The 22,593-nt window shown below is 34.9% G+C and overlaps 1 protein-coding gene across 1 annotated transcript in view; it reads right to left on the minus strand.

Moving 5' to 3' along the window:
* IPO11 (importin 11) overlaps positions 1-22,593 on the minus strand; it is a gene marked incomplete at its 5' end in the record, with an annotated part of 180,137 nt that overhangs the window by 101,855 nt on the left and 55,689 nt on the right. Inside the window, 4 exons of the mRNA XM_079703593.1 lie at positions 2,594-2,670; positions 8,190-8,305; positions 16,310-16,423; positions 22,046-22,162. Of these exons, the coding sequence (XP_079559719.1) occupies positions 2,594-2,670; positions 8,190-8,305; positions 16,310-16,423; positions 22,046-22,162 (424 nt within the window). The remainder of the gene's footprint in view (positions 1-2,593; positions 2,671-8,189; positions 8,306-16,309; positions 16,424-22,045; positions 22,163-22,593) is intronic.

Consider the following 22,593-nt stretch of genomic DNA (forward strand, 5'->3'; position numbering starts at 1 on the left):
TCATATTATTAACTAACAAATCCTACAGAGCCAGTGGTTCAGTACTTTTTCTTTTAAAATAGCAATAATGTTGACAGTAATAGTCGTAATAAATATAATTACAAAACACTTAAATGGTGCTTACTATGTGCCAGACATTGTTCTAAACACATAAAAGTCCTTATTGATTTATAAGGACTACGCATCAACTACAAAGCTTTCTATGGTAAAACTGTACTTTAGTAATTACCTAAAACTACACTCAAAATAGTGTCATATGGTTATAGGAGGGTTAGTTATGTGTTTTTTCAGTCTCTTCTTCCTGCCTACCAATCTTCTTTCCGACCACATTGTAAAGGCCAGGCAGGCTGAATCGGGGTGGAATACAAAGGTGAAGTGAAATCACCTTGTGAAGTTACCCGTAAGTGAAAATGGCTGAATCCTGTTCATGACTAAGTTGATAAAGGGCCTGGTCGAGGTTTCCATTCTCAGGGCAAGTATATAAAGCAGCACTGTGATTACCCAGAATGGCACTATATATGGTCTCCAAGTTAGGTAGACTAGAACTAAATGGCCTTCATCGAGAGTAAAAGAAAGTAAAAGGACTTTTCCTATTCTCTTTATGGTATCTTAGCTACAAAACTTTTCCTAGGAGACTAGCAATAAGTGACTGGTCTATTGCCACTGTCTTCATGTTTGAAAATTTCTTCCATAATTTTATGGGGATGCTAGATGATAAAACATCAAATGGCTTTTTATTAGAAAACAGATGGCATCTTGGTATTATCTGAGGTCTAATTTATTCTGAAGAATGGGGTAGAAGAACAAGAACAAAAAAAAATCAGAAAACACGAAGGACTAATCACATTATCTATAGCCCCCATGATCATCCAGCAAATGAAGACAGATGTTTTTTGTTTCGTTTTGGTTTTTTTGCAGTACGCGGGCCTCTCCCTGTTGTGGCCTCTCCCGTTGCGGAGCACAGGCTCCGGACGCGCAGGCTCAGCAGCCATGGCTCATGGGCCCAGCCGCTCCGCGGCATGTGGGATCTTCCCGGACCGGGGCACAAACCCGTGTCCCCTGCATTGGCAGGCGGACTCTCAACCACTGCGCCACCAGGGAAGCCCAAGACAGATGTTTTTTATTTTTATTTTTTTAATAAATTTATTTTATTTATTTTTAATTTTTGGCTGTGTTGAGTCTTCATTGCTGCACACGGGCTTTCTCTAGTTGTGGCAAGCGGGGCTACTCTTCATTGTAGTGTGCAGGCTTCTCATTGTGGTGGCTTCTCTTGTTGCAGAGCATGGGCTCTAGGAGTGCGGGCTTCAGTAGTTGTGGCACATGGGCTCAGGAGTTGTGGCTCGTGGGCTCTACAGCGCAGGATCAGTACTTGAGGCGCACGGGCTTAGCTGCTCTACGGCATGTGGTATCTCCCCAGACCAGGGCTCGAACCTGTGTCCCCTACACTGGCAGGTGGATTCTAAACCACTGCGCCACCAGGGAAGCCCAACAGATATTTTTTAATCAACTATAATTATGTTTTAGTCCACACTTGTTGATTTTATCAAAGAATGTGTCTACCTTTCTGGTGCATCATTATACCTCAGTAATACTTTCCCTCTAATAAAACTGCTCACTACAAGTAAGTTCTCAGAAAAAATAATTTTGAGATATTGCCATAATAAGTATGCCTTTTTTCCTAGTTTTTTCCTACATGAATGCTCCCTCCTGACAATATTAAACTATTCAGTCAGTATACCCAAGGTTCTAATGAAGGAATTAAAGATGCTTCATGGGTGAGTCTTAGAGAGTGGGAACTCTGAACGGAATAAATGTAAATAATTTTTACGTTTTGTAAATAAACAATTTTTTTAAATGGTAGTAATCTGCAGACTGAAAAAGCAGCAAAGGGCCAGTAAATAGCACTGTATACAATTCTTAAATACTTTATGAGGTTTAAATGTGAATCTGCACTGGTAAAATCGCTCACAAAATAACCCTGTGAACAAAATATTTTTTGTAAATTTAAGATATTACATACTTGTGAATGGTAGCTGATATGTAGCAGACAAGTATTGGCTTTGTATGACTAAGTATCATCAGAATACATGTTCAGAAAAGAATCTAACCAGCTATCATCCATGGTGGCTAACAGAGACTAACAGCCTACTCCTAGCACAGTGGCCAGTTCTCTGGTGTCACATGCCAAAAGTGCTGCTTCAAAACATTAAGCTTCCTGATTTCAAGCTTCTACATAAGTAATACCTCAACATACAATAAATGATTTTCTAATATTTAATAATCTTTATTTTGGTGGTTCCTTAGCTAAATCAGAAATATGTACAGAGCTCATTTGTTAACAACTGACAGCACAAAATCAGTTTTCAATTATGTGTAAGTTAAGTAAATTTAGTGTTTGCTCTTTAATACGCAGAAATAACTCTAAAAAGTTATACTGTAGGAAAAAATCTAGAAATTATTAAAACACTACACAACTTATTTCTCAAAATCAAGGGCTTTAGTAAAAATGGAAGGTATGATTTATAGTCACCTATAATGCCCCTAATTATGGTTGCATTCAAAAACAGTGGTAATTTTATGCTTTAATACATACCTAGAAGTGGTGACATATTCTGAAATATACGAAGTAACTCTGGTGTAATACATGGGCTGTTTTCCAAAGTCACTAACCTAGGGGAAAAAAACAGACAATTAAATCACTTTCCATAACCATTAAATCTATAACTATAAAAAGTACCAAAGATATCCAACTTGACTAGTAATCAAGAAAATATAAATTATAACCAAAACAAGGTACAATTTTACTCCCACCAGATCAGCAGAATTTTAAGTGTGACATACCATGTATTGTTAAAGCTATAAAAGTGGGAACTCTTGCATACTGCTAACAGCAGTGCAAGTTGACATAATCACTTTGGGAAATAATTATTATCTGGTAATACTGAATATGTATATGTGTATATACCTATGACCTGGCACTATTTCTAGGCAGAAATGTGCACAGGGCATAAGGTCTTATACATTTGCTCTAGGAGTCATGCACAAGAGTGTTCAGAGTCGCATTATCTGAACAACAAACAAAATGGCAAACGAGTAAACAGTCACACCATTAAGCTCATCACTATGGATGAATCTCCAAACAGGAAGCAAAAAAAGTAAGTTAGAACACATATGATACAACTTATATGAAGTTAAAATATACTGTTTAGAGATACACACGCATATGTGATTTTAAAAGCATTAAAACACAAGAAAGGGGCTTCCCAGGTGGCGCAGTGGTTGAGAGTCCGCCTGCCAATGCAGGGGACACGGGTTCGTGCCCCGGTCCAGGAAGATCCCACATGCTGCGGAGCGGCTGGGCCCGTGAGCCATGGCCGCTGAGCCTGCGCGTCCGGAACCTGTGCTCCGCAACGGGAGAGGCCACAACAGTGAGAGGCCCGTGTACCGCAAAAAAAAAAAAAAACACACAAGAAAGAAAACCAAGGAATGAAAACAAAAAAATCAGTACAGTGGGTTATCCCTGGCATGGATGCAGGAAGATTCAACAAACATGCCACACCATGGGCTTCACAGACATTCTTATTGTTGCATTTCTTACCCAGAGTATGAAAAATTGATTTTCATTTTATGTAAGTTATAAATAATTATAAACAATATGACCTCATATTATTTTGTGTCTATGAAATACTTCACAAATTTTAAATGACAAATCAGGTAATCTGGGCAGGATATTACACAGGGAAAACCAGCTACCCCCAAAATGAAGTACTTCCAACATGCACAAGCAATGATGTCTTTGACACCTTAACTTGATCAACAGTAACAGGATTTTAAAGAGAAAGACGAATACCATATGATATCACTTATATGTGAAATCTAAAATATGGCACAAATGAACCTGTATGTGAACAGAAACAGACTCAGAGACACAGAGAACACGCTCATGGTTGCCAAGGGGGAGGGGCGTGGGGGAGGGATGGACTGGGAGTCTGGGGTTAGTAGACGCAAACTATTACATACAGAATGGATAAACAACAAGGTGCTGCCATACAGCACAGGGAACTATATTCAATATCCTGGGATAAACCATAATGGAAAAGAATATAAGAAAGAATGTATATGTGTGTATAACTGAGTCACTTTGGTGTATAGAAGAAATTAACACAACATTGTAAATCAACTATACTTCAATAAAAAATAAATTTAAAAAACAGCAACAGGATTTTATTTCATTTTTAAAGAATAAAACTTCAGGAAAGGTGAAAAAAACCATTATCCTATTCACCTTTAAAATAACCATGAAGCCAAAAGAAAAACTACACTCCAGTCCTGGTTTCACCAAGAAAAAAATTGGAGGTCATATTCTAAATGCCAAAAGATGTTTAAAAAAACTCTCTTACTCAGTCGGTCCAGATTAAGATTCTATCTGAAGCTTGTTCCTTCCCTTCTACTGTCATTACCTTAGTAAAAAGGCCACTCAGGTCATTGTCACTCTCACTTCCTATGCTAGTTCCCACAGTATAAACTATGCTATTCAAAAGAGGAAAAAATCTTGAAGAACTTAAACTACTTAAAAATGAAATGACATGGTTTGTAATTCCAGATTAAACAAATAAAGACTTGGAAAGGAGAGGGAGTGAGGCAAAGTCAAAGCACTAAATTCTTTACCATCAGGGAAAGTGAAAAGTTAACTATTTTGATGAATAATTAGACAAAGCTATATGTACCTACATCTTTGACTAGAGAAATGTACAATTTAATGTTATCCTTCCTCAAAAAATGTAGAAAAGAGAGAGCATAAAGTAAAAAGACAGATATATCAGTTCAACAAATAAATATAAGACCATTAAAATTCTTTTGAAGTAAAGCCTCTGGTTAGGTTAAAATATAAAATTAAAAAATCTGCTCTGTATAGAACATAAATTTCAAATAAAAAAGCTAAAATGTAAAAGATGAACATATATAGTTAAATCAAATCTAAACAAAATAAACCATACAATATTAATATAACATTTAAATGCAAAAGAATTAAAAGGTGGAAAATTAATCACTGCATACATACATTATATCACATGATGCTTCATAAAAAATTTTAAATATATTTTATTTATTAAATCTTATAACACTATACAGAAGTATCAAAATTTTGTGCAGTTAATATATTTTTTTTAACTTACAGATCAAAAATGCTAGAAATAAAAAGGGGCACTCGCATGAAGAAAACTGAATGGGATATTTTAATACATCAGGGTCAAGATGAAAAAGCAAAATAATGTGAACTAACAATCTACAAGTTAAAAAGAACAGATGTACATGAAAGTCTGCATCTTTGATACTATCATTACTATTTATGTGAATATATTACAAAAACAGATACTATAAGAAGTCACTAAAATTCACATTAAGTTTAAAAAAATTGTACAAGTGGTATGTTATATTTACAATGCAATAAATCCAGGCCTGAATCATATATTTTAATATCAGCAAAAAAATAAAACAATGTTGGGTCAAAGAAGTCATGAAAAAAAAATCACATAATCAGTCTGAAAAATTTTTCATTGTAAACAAGACCACATCAACTGGTACTGGTAAGCCCTATCAGTTCAAATTTCCATTCCCCAAGATAACTATTTTATACCTTTGTCCCCACAAACCTCTCTCATCTTATAAATACTCCCATTCCAGCCCATGACACTCAATTGATGACTATACTTCATATTTTGTTGAGAAAACAGAAGCTATTAGATGGAACACCTTCCCATCTCATTCTACTACAATACAGAAACCTAACTTCCTGCCTCGAGTTAAAATGGACGAAATACCCCTGCTGCTATTTAAAAAAAAAAAAAAAAAAAAAAAAACTCCTTCCACTTATGCTGAATCCCATCCCTTCTTGCCTCCTTCAATTATCTCACTCTCTTGAGCCTCATCATACCTCTACATCTTCATTCCCACACTAGCCAACTGTTAATGCAATTTCAACATCCTCTTCATAGTAAAAACTTTCAAACAAGCTGTCAATGCTCAGTCTGTACTTACTTAACTCCAATTCATTCTTCTATCTACTCCAATTCTTCCTTCTGTTCTCACTACTCCACTGAAACCCCTCCTATCATCTCCATTCACTTCTCTGTACACTCTTACAAGGACAATCAGCAACATTTGACATAGTTAACCATTCCCTCTTTTAGGAAATATTCTCTCTTGGCTTGGTTTTCCTCCTATATCATCTCTGATGGCTCCTCGTGTGACCTCAGAATGTTTTTTCTTCAGGATTCTGCCCTGAGCACAAGGCTCTCTATCTGCCCTTTTCTTCCTAGGCTATCTCACCAATTCTCAGACTTTATAAATCATACACAATATGCTAACCACTTTACAAACAGTATCTCATGCTCACAACAACCACATCAGGTAGAAATTTTTTTTCCTCATTTTACAGAAGGCTCACAGAAAATGATTACAAACCTAATGCAGTGGTATACGTGGGATTGGCCACCTATATCTGCTTCCAAATACGAGTTCTAACCCGTTAAGAAAATTATATTAAGAAGTGTGTACCCTGATTCTCTAAATAATCTTAGCTTTAATAAATTTGATAAATTTTTAAAATGTATCCTAATGATTTAATTTTGTTTACATATAACGAAAGGCTAGGAAAAAATTACCATTAGTAGAGCAATGCACTTCTATTATTACCTGTTCATATAATCCCTAAAAAATTTATATACCTCTCATTAACACATTAATATACTAAATCTGTAATTATATTGAAAAGTATGAGTCTGCCTCTTTATTATAACTAATATTTTTAATCTTTATGATAGATATCATATACATATGGTTACAGAAAAGTATCTGTGTGCCAGAGATTAATGTTTTAATTTGTAATCTAGAGTAGAAGTTGGCAAACTATAGCTCATGGGCCAAACCAATACCCTTTTTCTGTAAGTGATGTTTTATTGGAGCATAGCCATGTCCATTTGTTTATATATTGTCTACGACTGCTTTGGTGCTGAAACAACAGAGTTGAAGAGTTGGGACAGAAAGTACATAGCCCATGAAGCCTAAAATAATTACCATCTGCTCCTTTAGGGAAAGAGTTTGCCAACCTCTGATCTAGAGTAATCCATCTTGTATGAATAAAAATATATGAATATAAGAGGCTCCAACACATGCTAACTTACAATCACTTAAGTCACTTAAGTTCAAACAACATAACCTAGAAAAGAATACGAGAAACACAAATTGCAAATTAATAAGTATCTACCTAGTTATGTTTTTAAATTGTTCATCTAGTATTCTGATACAGATCATTAATTTTACCATTTGCATCAAAGACAATTTCTTAGAATCAAAAAACTGTTCATTCCTAGACATCCAAGCAAAACTGAAGGAAGGGAGGGAGGAAGGGAAGAAGGGAGGGAAGGAGTGAGATACCACAAATGTTTATTTTTTCTGTGGTTACTTTCTATGAGTTGCTTTTTTAATTCCAATACTAGGTTTTTAATTAGAACTTTAAAACCTTTCCTGTATTACTAACTACATCTTAAATAAAGATTGGCCCTGAAGAAAACTGCTGCCATTAGTAAGATGAAGAAAAAAGATTTCTAGTCAATGCTCAGTCTGTACTTACTTAACTCCAATTCATTCATTTCACAGTTTGCAGCTCTGAGATGCCACAGAAACAGGGTTTGCTTGTTTGTTTTTTACCTCTAAACACTATGTACTACTTACTCAGTAAAATAATAAGCCAAGACTAAGTAGCATTAACATTTAGGGCTGAGGTATTCTATCTCAGTACTTACTGGGTAAAGTAGTAAGAGGATGAAAATAACTCAGTATCCCCCAAAACATCTCATTTAACTCGCTGGAAGTTTTATGTCAATTTTTAGTTTTGATCAAGATTCCCCATTTTACATTCCAAATTCCAAAAGATGAAATTCAGCTGAGTTCTTACTGAAACTTCCTCTCTAATTCTGACTATTATAAGCCTACATTGAGTGACAGCTGCCAAGAAAAGTTGGAGCTATGTATTATGTTACCCAGTTCAGGGAAACTGACTTTATGTTTTTTGTTTTTAAATGCTGAGTTTTTAAGCCCTATTACATGACCTTTGCTTTATTGCCATGAGTAGGGAAGGCCAGGAAAATAAATAAATAAGATCCACGGTATCAAGTTTTTCCTCTTACCATAATTCTAAACCATCTTCCAGAAGATAAACATGTGGAGGCTGGGAAACATCTGTACTCAGTTGAATAACTGGGAGCAGGAAAGGGTACAGGTTCTTGCTGTCTGCTCCTAATCCCTATGGGAAGTATAAATAAAACTTAACATAAGATACTCTAAGGTCCCACCTCCCACCAAAAAATCACCTATCGTATTTAAAAGCCCTAAAACCAACTTATAAAAAATCAATCAATCAGATTTTAAAAGAATGGTTCTAATTATAAGCACTACTAAAACAAAATTAGTTCTGTTTACAATTGGAAAAAAATATTATTCAATTGCCTAATGGTAGTAAAACCATATACACCAAGGCTACACACATCTGTTCATTTTAAGAGATTTCTCATACAAATATTTATTTTCCCTTCTCTGACGACTGAAGAGGTGTTAACAATGATGTATTAAATTCTACAAATTATCTCACCTAAATAAGCTAAAATGAACCCAATCTAAATGTTCATCAGTAAGATAATTAAATTATAATACCTTCATATTCTAGAATACTGAGGAGCCATGAAAAAGGATTAGGCATGGAATGAAAACAATCTCAAAAATAATGACAAATTGGGATTAAAAAGGAATGTGTATAACAATTCCATATGCCAAACAATTTTTTTAAATAGCTATGTATCTGATATGAAGATACATGCATAAAAATGTTTCTTGGGAGCAAACAGAAAAAACTTTTGACACTAGTTAAATATGGATATTGGAAAAGGATGTTGAAAGAAGGTAAAAGGAGTCTTTTTTTAATGTGTGCACGTTTTTTAATGAAGAATTTCTGCTAATATTTTTAATGAATTAAGAATACAAAGATGGGGCTTCCCTGGTGGCGCAGTGGTTGAGAGTCCACCTGCCGATGCAGGGGACACGGGTTCGTGCCCCAGTCCAGGAAGATACCACATGCCGCAGAGCGGCTAGGCCCGTGAACCATGGCCACTGAGCCTGTGCGTCCGGACCCTGTGCTCCACAACAGGAGAGGCCGCAACAGTGAGAGGCCCGTGTACCGCAAAAAAAAAAAAAAAAAAAAGAATACAAAGATGGAAGAAGAGGGGGTTTTAATTTAAAATTCTACTTTGACTAATTACTGTCTTATGGAGGTTGACTCAGTATATCACACTAAATCTAAGCACTTTGAAAGAAACAAAAAGGATAGAAAGTCAATTTTTAATTCATAATAATCTCTATAATCTGATAAACACAGAAAGGAAACCAAACTATCAAACACCTCCTCACTTAGAAAATAATTCAGATGTCAATATAGTTGACATATAATTACAATGCAACAAAATATATATGTATTCCCCTTTTCATGACATATATATGTGTGTATATATATGAATTTTTATCAGTGAGGTATAGATACTTCAGTGGAAATACATTAAGTTTATCCTTAAATGTGTTAAGTTTGGCCCTTTCTATAACTAAGCATCAGTTGAAAGACTTTATTAAAGATTTTTCCAAAGGAAGAGATTTATAAAAATGTCACATTTCATAAAGTAGTAAATTGGGCCTTAAAATTCAGTTAAATTTCACTCTCCATAGTTCAATTCTTAACAGAACAACAAAAAAGAAAAAACATGAAAAACTAGTCAAGTTCATTTTTAGTATCAAGTAGACTTAATATTTCCTAGGAATGTCAGAATCTACTTACTTAGTGCACATTCCAATGAGCACAGTATGCTAGCATTAGCAAAATTAAAGTAAGCAACTGCTAAATACATAAGACTCTCAGTTAAAGCCTGAAGAAATTTACCTTTGTAATCTAGTGGCTTGAAGAATGTGTCCAATCCCAAATATGCAGCTTTAAGTAAATTTATTTGAACATTCTTTCAATCCACAACTGTAACTGTAAGACACTGTCTACAATACTATGAAATAATTACAGTTAGAGCTACAAGATGTTGTCTACAATACTATGAAAGCTCAAAAATAAAGTCATCAGTTATTAATAAAATTATCATAAATGCTTGAAGGGGGAAATCATATTGTACTATAATTATATAAAACATAAGAGGAATTTAAAATTAGGTGAAAGGTATAAGAAAAGCTCTCTGTATGATCTTTGCAACTGCCTGTGAATCTATAATTTAAGTTAAGAGGGGAGAAAAGAACAACACTCTCTAAAAATTGCTATTTCTCAGGTTATTGTCTTTGGTTCTCCTCTCATGTCCCATGTACACGATGATAACGTCCAAATCTATTATCTACAACCAAAACCTCTGAACTCCAGATACCCCAAATGACACAGGACATCATCACCCAGAAGGCATCTCAAACTCTCAAGTATACCAGTGAACCAACTCATTGTCTTCCTAAAAAAATGGTTCCTCTTCCTGCATTTCCTAACTCAAGTGACATGAATCACTATCTAGAGATAAATTATATCACAACTACCTCCTGGTTCTTCCTCCTCCTCACCCCAAATCTAAACAATCCTTAATTCTATCTCTCTAATATTTTTCAAAATTTTCCCCTTCTTTCCATGGCTTTATTTCAGGTCATCATCTCTTTCATGGTTAACAGAAAAGCCTCCCAACTATTTCCTTGACCTTGGTTTAACCCCATTCCAAACCAGTGTCCCCACTGGTTCACCGCTTACCTTTCTAAAATACAAAGGATAACATTCCTTCCTCTGAACTTCAAGAGATGTTCTTTATGTCTTCCTAACCAGACCCCCACACCCAAGCTCAGGACTCTACGTCGCAGCTATACCAAACAACTCCGTACTAGAAATCACTGTTAACTTCTGCAGAAAGCTGACAGACTTAACACGTGCATTTCCTACTGTGCTCTCCCAAGATCCACTAAAAGATATATGAGGATGTGCTTTTAAAGACCTAAAACCATAAGTACAAAGACAGCAATAAGAAGAGATAAAAGCAACTCATTTTTGGAAGTGGGAAAGAAAGACTGATTTAGCAGACTCAGATAATGAAAGCTCAAAGCCAGCAGTGAAAAAGGGCAAGAAACCACCTGATTTATATCACAGAAACTCCAAAAGACTCAGGAACTGATAGCTCAAGGTATTTTGGGAAGGGGAAGTTGAAGAGGAGGTATTAAAAATAACAGGACCTCTAGAAGGTATTTTAAAAGACATCTGATGACAAGATCTCATCCAGGTGCAACAGTCAACAACTGGCCCTCTCCTAAACCCAGTATAGAATTGGCCATTTAATTTCTGGTTAAGTAAAACAAATCGTCTAAGGACAGGGAGATATCAGGTAATCAAGACTAAGGATACTATATAAAACAGGGAGATATAACGTAACAGACGGGAGACTGATGGATCTTTCACTAAGGAAAGATCCGAAAAACACGGAACCGAAACATCTGTCCCGTACAAAAAAAACCTCCAGCTAGATTAACCTAAAGAAAAAATCCACAATCAGCAAGCTTTGCATACATACTTAACCCTTCCAATTAGCTTTTTAGTGCCCACTCTTAAATTTATACAGACAAAATGTTGATATAGCTCTTTTAGTTGGGTGATGGTTACCTAACGATTCATTATACTGTTCTTCCTTCTTTTGTACATGCTTCAAATTTTCACAAGGGGAAAAAAAAAAGAAAAGCAGGCAACCAAGGATCAACATATATGATTAAAATATCTAATATGAAAAACAGAGAACAATAAAATAGAAAACAGCAACTTGAAGGAAACAGAGACCACACATAGAGATGAAAGCTTAGAAGAATACATCATTAATATCCTTGTCAGAATAAAAGAAAACATTGTATTCATGAAAAAAAAATGAAATGCTGTAAAATGATTATTCAACAATACAAAAAAGAACTCATCGAAGGGGGAGGGGAAAAATAGGATATGGGATGAAGAGACACAAACATGTATAAAATAATCAACAAGGATATATTACACAGCACAGAGAAATACAGCCATTACTTTGTAGTAACTTTAAATGGAGTATAATCTATAAAAATATTGAACTGTCTATGTTGTACACCTGAAATTAATATAATATTGTAAATCAACTATACTTCAATAAAAATAAACAATTTTTTAACTTAAAAAAAAAGAACTCATAGACATTAAAAATATTATAGCAGGAAAGAAAAACTCAATATAAAGGGTGAATGATAAAGCTGAAGAAATACCCCAGAAGGTAGACCAAAAGGACAAAGAGAAGAAAAAGCAGAAATGAAGAAAAATACAGGGCTGGTTCATTCATCTATCATCTAAGTAATAAGAAGTTCAGAAAGAGACAAAAGAAAAACATGAAGGTGCAGAAATAATCAACAAAATACAGCAGACTTATCTAGAACCCAAGAACACGAGTTTCCAGTTTACAATATCCACCACATGTCCAGAACAGTGGAATAAAAATACACCCACATCATCATGAAATTGAAAACAGGAACACAGAGAAGATCATACACGTTGCCAAAGGGAAAGGAGAGATGAAACATTCAAGAAACGAGAATTAAAATGGCTCAGGATTCCTAAAAGCAACTCTAGAAGCTAGAAGACAAAAGAAAAATGCCTCTAAAATTTTGAGGGATAATCTAGAATTTTACACTCAGCCAAACTATTAGTCAATGTGACAGTTGTAAGACATTTTCACACATGCAAAATCTGGAGAAAATTTACCTCCCATGTACCTTTTGCAGAATGCCACTGGCATTCATGGGCTCCATCAGAAAGAGGAAGTAAAACAAGGAAGAAGACAGGTACAGAAAACAGGCATCCTATAGAAAGGACAGGCAAGAAGAACCCTTTAGATGACACTGAAAGGGGATCCAGTTATAACAGCTGTGAACAAACAGAGTAAAGCCAGGCCAGACTAAAGCACGTAAGAATCTTCCAGATTCCAAGATGATGAAAGTAATAAAATACCTGATGTGTGTAAACACACTGAGGGAATATTTAGATAACAAGTGGAGAGAATAGATTCAGTTACATAGAAAACTAAATGTAGCAGGCAGAATTCTAAGATGACCACCTATGATTCTTAACCCCAGTTGTACACACACCATTCGCTAGTTATTCAATCAAATGCTAATTTAGATATTACTTTACAGATGTGATTAAGGTCCCAAATTGAATGACCTTATGATAGGAAAATTATACACTTAAGCCTGACCTAACCACATGAACCCTTTAAAAGAGAGTTTTCTTTGGTTACTTGCATAAAAGAAAGTTAGAGATTCAAAGCCTGAGGGGATTTGACAGCCAAGAATCTCCCCACTGCTGACGCTGAAGATGGAAGGGACTGTGTATCAAGGAATGTGGCTGGACTCTAGGAACTGAGAGGTGCCCCAGCTGACAGACAGCAAGTAAACCGGGACCTCAGTCCTACAGATCAAGGAATTGAATTCTGCCAACAAGCGGACTGAGTATAAAGACAAATCTTCCTCAAAGTCTGCAGGGGAGAACTTAGCCTGGCAGACACCTCAATTTCAGCCTGTCAGACCCTGATCAAAGAGTACAGACAAGGTGTGCTGGACCTCTGATCTACAGAACTATGAGTTATTTTGGATGTTGTTTTAAGCCACTACTTTTGTGGTAATTTGTTACACAGTAATAGAAAACTTATAAACTAAGCAAACAAAATTATTATATAGGAGTGAAGATTAGGAGGATGGTTGTACAAGAAAGAAAATTAACCGTAACATAATGATATATGCCTTCAATAGACTTTATATAGTCACACAAATAAAAACACTAAATAATGACCTAATTTAAATTACAATCTAACTATATTGGGAGGATGGGGGGAATAGGAGTCATACAGAGGGAAATGAAAGAATTAAAATTTCATCTTCTAAACAGGGTGGTCAAGAGATAATGCCTAAAATGTTTAAATCAAGAATGAACAATATAAGTATGTTACTTAGAGCTAGAGAGATAAAAAGCCAAAGAGACAGGGCTCTAAGTGTTGAAAGTAGATTCCTCCACCAAATAGGAAATGGAGATACTGCTACTTTTCATAAAAAGTCTTCAAGAACTGACTCCTTAACCTATCTACATACAAAACCGATCAATATATGAACTCAAAAAAAAAAAAAAAAAAAGTACCCCATTCTCACATGTCCAGGGGGCTTTACATATGCTGGTCAATTTGTTTAAAATATCTTTACCACTCTCATCCCTGAACCACCGTATCTCATTAACACCTCTTGTTCAACACTATTTAACACCAACACTATTTGGGTATCACCTACAAAGGAAGCCTTCCCTGATGTCCCACCTCACCCTCAAGACTAAGATGGGTAACCTACCAAGTGCCTCACAGCATCATGTTCTTATTGCTAACAGAGCACTTAGCTATTCAGTCTTCCCCTAGACAGCCACATTCACAAAGAGCTTGCCCTATTCATTTCTGCATCCCAGTGTTGAGTACCATGTACTGCATATTGCAACTGTTCAAAGAATCTTTATTCGATGAATGAATGCCTACTTCCACTGAGGCCAACTACTGCAGACGAGTAAGTTTATTTTCATCATTACACTCCTCAGTCAGAGACTATCAGTCTGGGTTCCCAGAATTTAAAAAATGAAAACAAAAACAAAAACATACAAATACCTACACTAATATCTGCCTATTAAATTTTAAAATTCAAAGGGTGGCTTGTACACCAACTATATTTCAATAAATAAATAAATAAAAATAAAAGTCAAAAGATGCATTGTTTTCCATGAAAGGAAACTTACCTATAACCCTAGTATAATCTTCTCAAAGGACTGAAAAACTTATTTGAAGCTAGTCTCAATTTTAATATTAAATGTTATATGCTTTCTCCAGGAAGGGCAGGTGATTACTTAGATGGAGGCTTGTATCCCTGGCCTATACAAATACACAGGGTACTTAAATGTCAGGATTAAAGGAAAAGGTCCTATATACTCCAAACATTCCATGCAAGTTACTACGGCTTCCTAAGATTTCCTGAGGTAACACTGCCTGAAGAGACACACCTCCCTCACAAAAATCTCAAATTGAGTCTAAAAACAAATTTGGCAGGGATATAAGGCAAAAGATATGGCGATCACTCTTTGTTCTGACACTTACACGAGCAATCTCAGGCTACTCGTTAACCTTCTCTTAGCCTTTCTATCCCCATCTATAAATGGGATATAATTGTTCAGGATAATCACAAGAATTAAAGGGTAGACAAGAAGAGATGCTAGGCCAGACATTTATTAAAAAGAAAGTGCTTTAAAAAAATTTTTGTATCACTAATCAAGTATCTAAAACTGCCTCAGGAATTTGTAACTGCAAAACTCATCCATAAATATTTAGTGAAAGAATGAATTTATGTTTCAAAAAAGTACCAAGGTAAAAGAGAAAGGTTTTTTTAAAACTAATATTAGACAGGTTTTTTTTTAACTTATTAGAACATTTCATAGTAGTAATTCTTAATTTCAAAAGAGATCTCCCCATTGGAAAAAATCTATCAAACTTTGGGGCAAGGCAGTAAAAATCACTTGTGCATCCCTGTAGCCAGATATTCTAAGTCTTGGCATTAAGTGCTTTCCTCACCATACTCTCACCATCAGACTATAATTCACTGTAACAGTTCAAATGAGGACTACAGTCCCATCTCTCTCTCTCTCTCTCTCTCTCTCTCTCTCTCTCTGAAATTTTAGGGTCCTCTCTTCCTGCTGCACATCCCCATACCTCAAAGGCAAGATACTGAAAATCAAATTCATTCCTTCCCTCAAAAGCAATTCACCTGCTTTTCTGCCTTCCCAATATGTGAAAGGGAAAATTTTTATATTAAATCAAGGAAAGAGAGTGAAAATGGAGAGTAACTTTATGCATAAGAGTTCTGAATACCAAGGAAGCTGCATGCAAAGAACAAGTGACTGACTGCACAAATCACGAGTCTACCATCACTGGGGAAAACTACATCCAGTGAAAGAAATCATCTTTTAAAAGTAGAGAATATTTTTATGTCAAAAAATGCTCATAGTAAACATATAAAAGGTATTTTTAAACTGTTTAGATCACACAAGACAAATGTAAGACCTTTTACTATCACTGACAAAAACCACATGAAAACAGCAAAAAAAATTTAAAGAAGAAAAAATACTAAACTAAGAAACTGTGGAGAAGTAACTTACCTGAACAAGATGAATAAGTGTTGTCAGAATAGCACATCTCAGCATATTGTGTTCTTCACTCTGCTTCCAAAGAAGAGGCAAATACTGTACCAAACACCCTACATATGGTCGTATCTATCACAACAGGAGTAGAGGAAGCAAAAGAATTATATTAGTAAAGAAGGCGACTTACTTCAAGAAACACTGACAGACCTAATAGGTCCCAGGCAGCAAATATTTAATATTTACTAGATGTAATGTATTAAGCACATATCCTTTTAAAGATACATTAGACATTAAATAGAGACACAAAGCTCCATGGTAAATATTAACAATTTTAAACAAGTACCAAATTTATTGCATGAAATAAAATTTAGGAATAGAAAACAACATACTGAGGCCAATTATTTCTTTAGAATAGAAAATGCTGTTACATCCTGGTTCTTCTTAATAAAACAGCTTATCTAATTGGAAATTATACTGTCTTAAAAAGAGTTAGCACTTACTCATTCATTCAACAATTACCTAACAGCATCTTCAAAGTATCAGGCCCTGAAGACTAGGCACCAAAAAGAAGAGGATATAAAGGTAGACATACAAATCCTTACAATGAAAAACAATAAATGCAAGGTGAAGATGTTCACAAGGTATGGTAGAAACACAGGAGAAGAAACTCCTTTTCAAAGGATAAAACTGTTAACTCCACTATGGATTAAGCTCACCAGTTTTAAAAATATGCCCTTAAGCACAGCACAGCTTGACATTGAGCTTTTTGGAAAATAAAATGGATCCACACAGAAAATGGACACAGTGCTCCAGCTTCAGGCTTATGGTCACACAGTATTTGGAACTGATCTGATGAGAGTACCCTTGGTGATAAAAAGAAGTACTAGACTTTCACAGCTTGAGTACTATCTATCAATCCCATGGAATAAAATTTAAAAATTGCTCCCAAAAAGAGTAAGAGTTTCTTTGTTCTGCTTATAGAACATCATATACTAAAAGGGTAGCCAGAAAAAACTGTAGGATTTCTTCCCCCTGGGTTTGGGGGAGGAGGTACAGAAAGATAAGAAGTTAAATATTTGCCCAAATATTTCAGTGAGATAAAACTGAATAAATATTAAGAGACTATTTACATATAAATTCTCAATCATACTATTAAAATAGATATTTATTGAGCACTTAATTTTGCTGAGCACTTAATTTTGCTAAGTGCTGTATCTCAAAGATCCCTCCAATTAATTTATAAAGGCAAACCAATTAATACATAAAAACACAGGTTTCAGAGTACCTAATGCATTCACATTCAACTAAAAACAGCATATAACAGCATGTTCTACTGATAAGGAAAATAAACCAACTTTTGTTTTGAACAAATTAGAGAGAATACTTTCTAAGGCATGGAAGAAAGGAAGTATATGCTACATGAATTATAGATAGGGTAAGTAATAAAACCAAAGCACCCAATTACATTTGAAAGTCATGAAATATTTATATCCCAGTCCTAGTTATTCATTAGAATATATGATGCTCTAAATTAAAATTAATGCTTCAAAGACACTATTTCAAAAATCACTCTCAGATTCAGTGTTGCAAAAGACAAAAAAAGGGTTGGCAGATCATCAAAAAATCTACAAACAATAAATGCTGGAGAGGGTGTGGAGAAAAGGGATCCCTCTTGCACTGTTGGTGGGAATGTAAATTGATACAGCCACTATGCAGAACAGTATGGAGGTTCCTTAAAACACTAAAAATAGAACTACCATACGACCCAGCAACTAGCAACTACCATACGACCCACTACTGGGCATATACCCTGAGAAAACCATAATTCAAAAAGAGTCATGTACCACAATGTTCATTGCAGCACTATTTACAATAGCCAGGACATGGAAGCAACCTAAGTGTCCATCGACAGATGAATGGATAAAGAAGATGTGGCACATATATACAATGGAGTATTACTCAGCCATAAAAAGAAACGAAACTGAGTTATTTGTAGTGAGGTGGATGGAACTAGAGTCTGTCATACAGAGTGAAGTAAGTCAGAAAGAGAAGAACAAATGCTGTATGCTAACACATATATATGGAATCTTAAAAAAAAAAAAAAAGGTTCTGAAGAACCTAGGGGCAGACAGGAACAAAGATGCAGACGTAGAGAATGGACTTTAGGACACAGGGAGGGGGAAGGGTAAGCTGGGACGAAGTGGCATGAGAGAGTGGCATGGACATATATACACTACCAAGTGTAAAACAGATAGCTAGTGAGAAGCAGTCGCATAGCACAGGGAGATCAGCTCGGTGCTTTGCGACCACCTGGAGGGGTGGCATAGGGAGGGTGGGAGGGAGACGCAAGAGGGAGGAGATATGGGGATATATGTATACGTATAGCTGATTCACTTTGCTATACAGTAGAAACTAACACACCATTGTAAAGCAATTATACTCCAATAAAGATGTTAAAAAAAAAAAAAGGGCTGGCGATTAGAAAACAAAGTGATGACATGAAAGCCAAACACATTCCCTTAGGGAAGGAGGAAGGAGGTTAAAAAATACATTATTAGGGCAACTGAGGAAATCTGAATATGGACTTGATATTAGAAAATAGTATTACATCAATGTTAAGTCCTCTGAATCTAATCATGGTTATGATTAAGAAGGAGAGGTCTAATATACTGGATGAAGTGTCATGAAGAAATTAGGTGAAGAATATATGGGTAGTGATTTACTGCAACTTATCTGTACATTTAAAATTTTTCAATGAAATGATGCGAAATAAAAAATACTGTGCAGGGCTTCCCTGGTGGCGCAGTGGTTGAGAGTCCGCCTGCCGATGCAGGGGACACAGGTTCGTGCCCTGATCCAGGAAGATCCCACATGCCGCGGAGCGGCTGTGCTTGTGAGCCATGGCCGCTGAGCCTGCGCGTCCGGAGCCTGTGCTCCGCAACGGGAGAGGCCACAACAGTGAGAGGCCCGCATAATGCAAAAAACAAAAAAAAATACTGTGCATATACATTCTGAAAATGATTATAACATGAGTTTTTTGGTAGACCAATTATCAGTTATTTACATAATATTTAAAAAACATGTGGAATTAAGAATGTTTTATAGACATTGGGCTAAATAACCCTATAATAGAAACTGAACCACAAGCATTAAACAATTGTGATGAAACAGCACTCATCTTTTGGCACTTCTCCAAAGAAAACAGAATGGGGGGCTGGGGGGGTGCCTACTATGAGCATTATAATTATACTCTTATGAGTTAGTTCATTCTATATAGGGAGATACCCACTTTCATTCATAACACATTAAGAAAAACGTGATATATACACTACTGTGTATAAAATCAATAGCTAATGAGAACCTACTGTATAGCACAGGGAACTCTACTCAGTGCTCTGGGGTGACCTAAATGGGAAGGAAATCTAAAAAAGAGGGGATATATGTATACGTATGACTGGTTCACTTTGCTGTATAGCAAGAAACTAACACAACATTGTAAAGCAACCATACCCCAATAAAAATTAATTTTAAAAAAGGGGAGAAAAATACTTTGAGACAATTCAAAAAAAAAAAAGAAAAAGAAAAACATGTGAAAATCAAATATGTGACAGCCTAAAAACTGTTTTAACAAAGGTTCCATTCACAGGGAAATTTAAGAAGTAAGTCTCTAATGACACCTCATTTTAGGTAACATTTTCAACCGAACATTTAATATTTCACGCTGGCCCTTTAATTTTTAATTTTGTTCTTTTCCTTTAGAAATGCTTAAGTCCAAAGACTATCTACCTGACCTTACACCTGATGATTAACACATTTTTCCTGACTATGTATTTATGGGATCCCTGCACCAGAATAATTTAATTATAGGTTTTCAACTATGCTTTTTAAAAGTAGAGGAAATATAATATTCAAATAATTGCAAGCTATGGTATAAAAATGGTAAGTTCCCTAAAACTTCAAAAACTATTATGTGTCAGAAAGCACTGTTGTAAGATGGCCCAAAATGTTTGCAACCTAGTAAAGAAAAATCAAACTTATATATAAATGATAGCTGAAGGATATATAAATGATGGTGTTGTTCAAAGGTTAACACGGGCAAATGTTAAAGAATCTACTAAAAACATTTTTCGTAACCCTTTCCTACCCACATTTTGAAAACAAAAAGTACTACTGGATAACTATATCTTATTGCTATTTACTAATGATATAGACACCTGAGCTGCTTAGGCTATTTGTGTTATGAAAGATGAGTATGGATAGAAACAAAAGCATTTTTAAATTTACTAAGCAAGAGTAATGGGGGAAAAAGGTTTAAAGGTTTGGAGAGATGGGGGTAAGAAAATACATTTCTAAAAGAAGAAAAAAAAATCTTCTTTAAGAAATTCCCATTAGTCAGATGATATCTAAATAAAATTATAAAAATTTGCCAAATCTTACTTATATAATCAATTTTTTAAACAACTTATTGCAATTGTATGGTGATCTAAAGCATACAGAACATCTGTAATAATTTCGTATTCATGAAATCATTTTTTGTGTTTGTGAGTTATCTTTAACTTTACCATTTTATACATGGGGACACAAGGTTAAAGACCTTGCTCAAGACAAAGAGCAGAGACAGGGACTTGAAATAAGTTTAAAACAGTCTCAATGACCAAACTCTCTCAATGTTGTTTATAAACCTATATCAAAATGAAATAATGTAATTAATGTAATAAGAATCCCAAGTGTTAAGAAAACTGTAAGATATTACTACTTTGAGACACCAGGACTCAGATCTGCTCAAAATGATCAACGGTCACTCAAAACTGCAACTGCTGTTAACATACTATAACGCTAAGTTTGAATACTGTCAGTGCCACTCAGATGTCTGAACTCTGGTAAGTTTCTTAAAGCCTCAAATTGTTTGAGATAATACATTCTAATTCCCACCCAAAGGTTTTTGTGAGGATTAAGTGAGAAGTAAATGCAAATCATCTGGCACAGAAGTTGGAAACTTGTCATTACTCAATAACTGATAGCAATTTTCATCAACTGCTTTAGAATTAATAAACAGGTTCAAGGTGTCAGAATTCACTAATGAATTCAGGAGCAGACTTCAGGACTGTGGACTCGAGGTATTATCTTTCCCTAATACCTCACAGATTTACTCAGCGCTTTTCAAATAAAAATATGCACTGGTAAACTTGGATATAAGAAATTACAGGATAATTATACTGTGATTCCTGGATTATCCATTTTTCACAAAGATTAGGAGTGATAAGGGAAGCTGAATATAGTTAAATAATAATCTATGTTAAGAACTTTACATATCATTTTTATATTAAACCAATCATGGATATAACATGGACTAGACTGCAAAACACACTCAATTTTTAAGGTACAAATAATAGACTTCTGAGAATATTTGCATTTCCTGACAGACACTTGTGACTATGCACTCAAACACACTAAATTTTAAGAAGTATTATTAAATATAAACTGAGAGATATATAATTTTGCTTTCTAATGAACACCGCTACATTGCTGATCCAAGTTTTTATTTTTTAATTTTAATTTTCTTAGGTCATTTTATAAAAACTCGAGCATAAATGTCAATTTTGATACATAACTGAAATCACAACCTATGAGAATCATTTTAATGATGTTTTAACGCTTAAACAACATATATAAAGCAAAGATATTAATGAATTCTATATATACTCTACTTACTCCTCTAACATCTATTTTCATGCTTTACAACAAAATTACCTGCATGTTTACTCTTTCAATCACACAAGAGAGGACATGTAAAACATGCATCTTTGTGTCACATTCTGTAACTTGCTGCAGTAACTGAAAGAGTAGTGTGAACATGGTTTCCAAATACTGTAGGTAAAAAGAAAAAATAGAAGTTTGGAATAGAAATGTAAAAACTTTTACATACAGAAATAAGAAATAAAATTAAATCATAATATCAAAGCAATACAAGACAAAACCTTAGCATTACCTATACAACTTCAAAATGATCAAGGTGCCAATATTTAGGGCAGTGATTTTTTTCTTGATTGCTGTTAAATGTGTCCATTTTAGAATTTAATTCATCTAGACACTGAGTAATGTTTTCAGAGGAAAATTGTATCTAAACGTTTTGTGTATAAATTTTATACTGCTAAACTCAACTTTTAACAGCACTTTGTCATTGGTTTTCCACATATGCCTATTGTTCTGCAAAGTCTACTCATTAAACCAAAAGGAATGCCATTATTGCAATCACATACCAGCTGTCTAATGTGGCCCTTAACATATGCTGCACAGAG

Source organism: Hyperoodon ampullatus (assembly GCF_949752795.1).
Source record: "Hyperoodon ampullatus genome assembly, chromosome: 4".
NCBI classification, from domain to species: Eukaryota; Metazoa; Chordata; class Mammalia; order Artiodactyla; family Ziphiidae; genus Hyperoodon; species Hyperoodon ampullatus.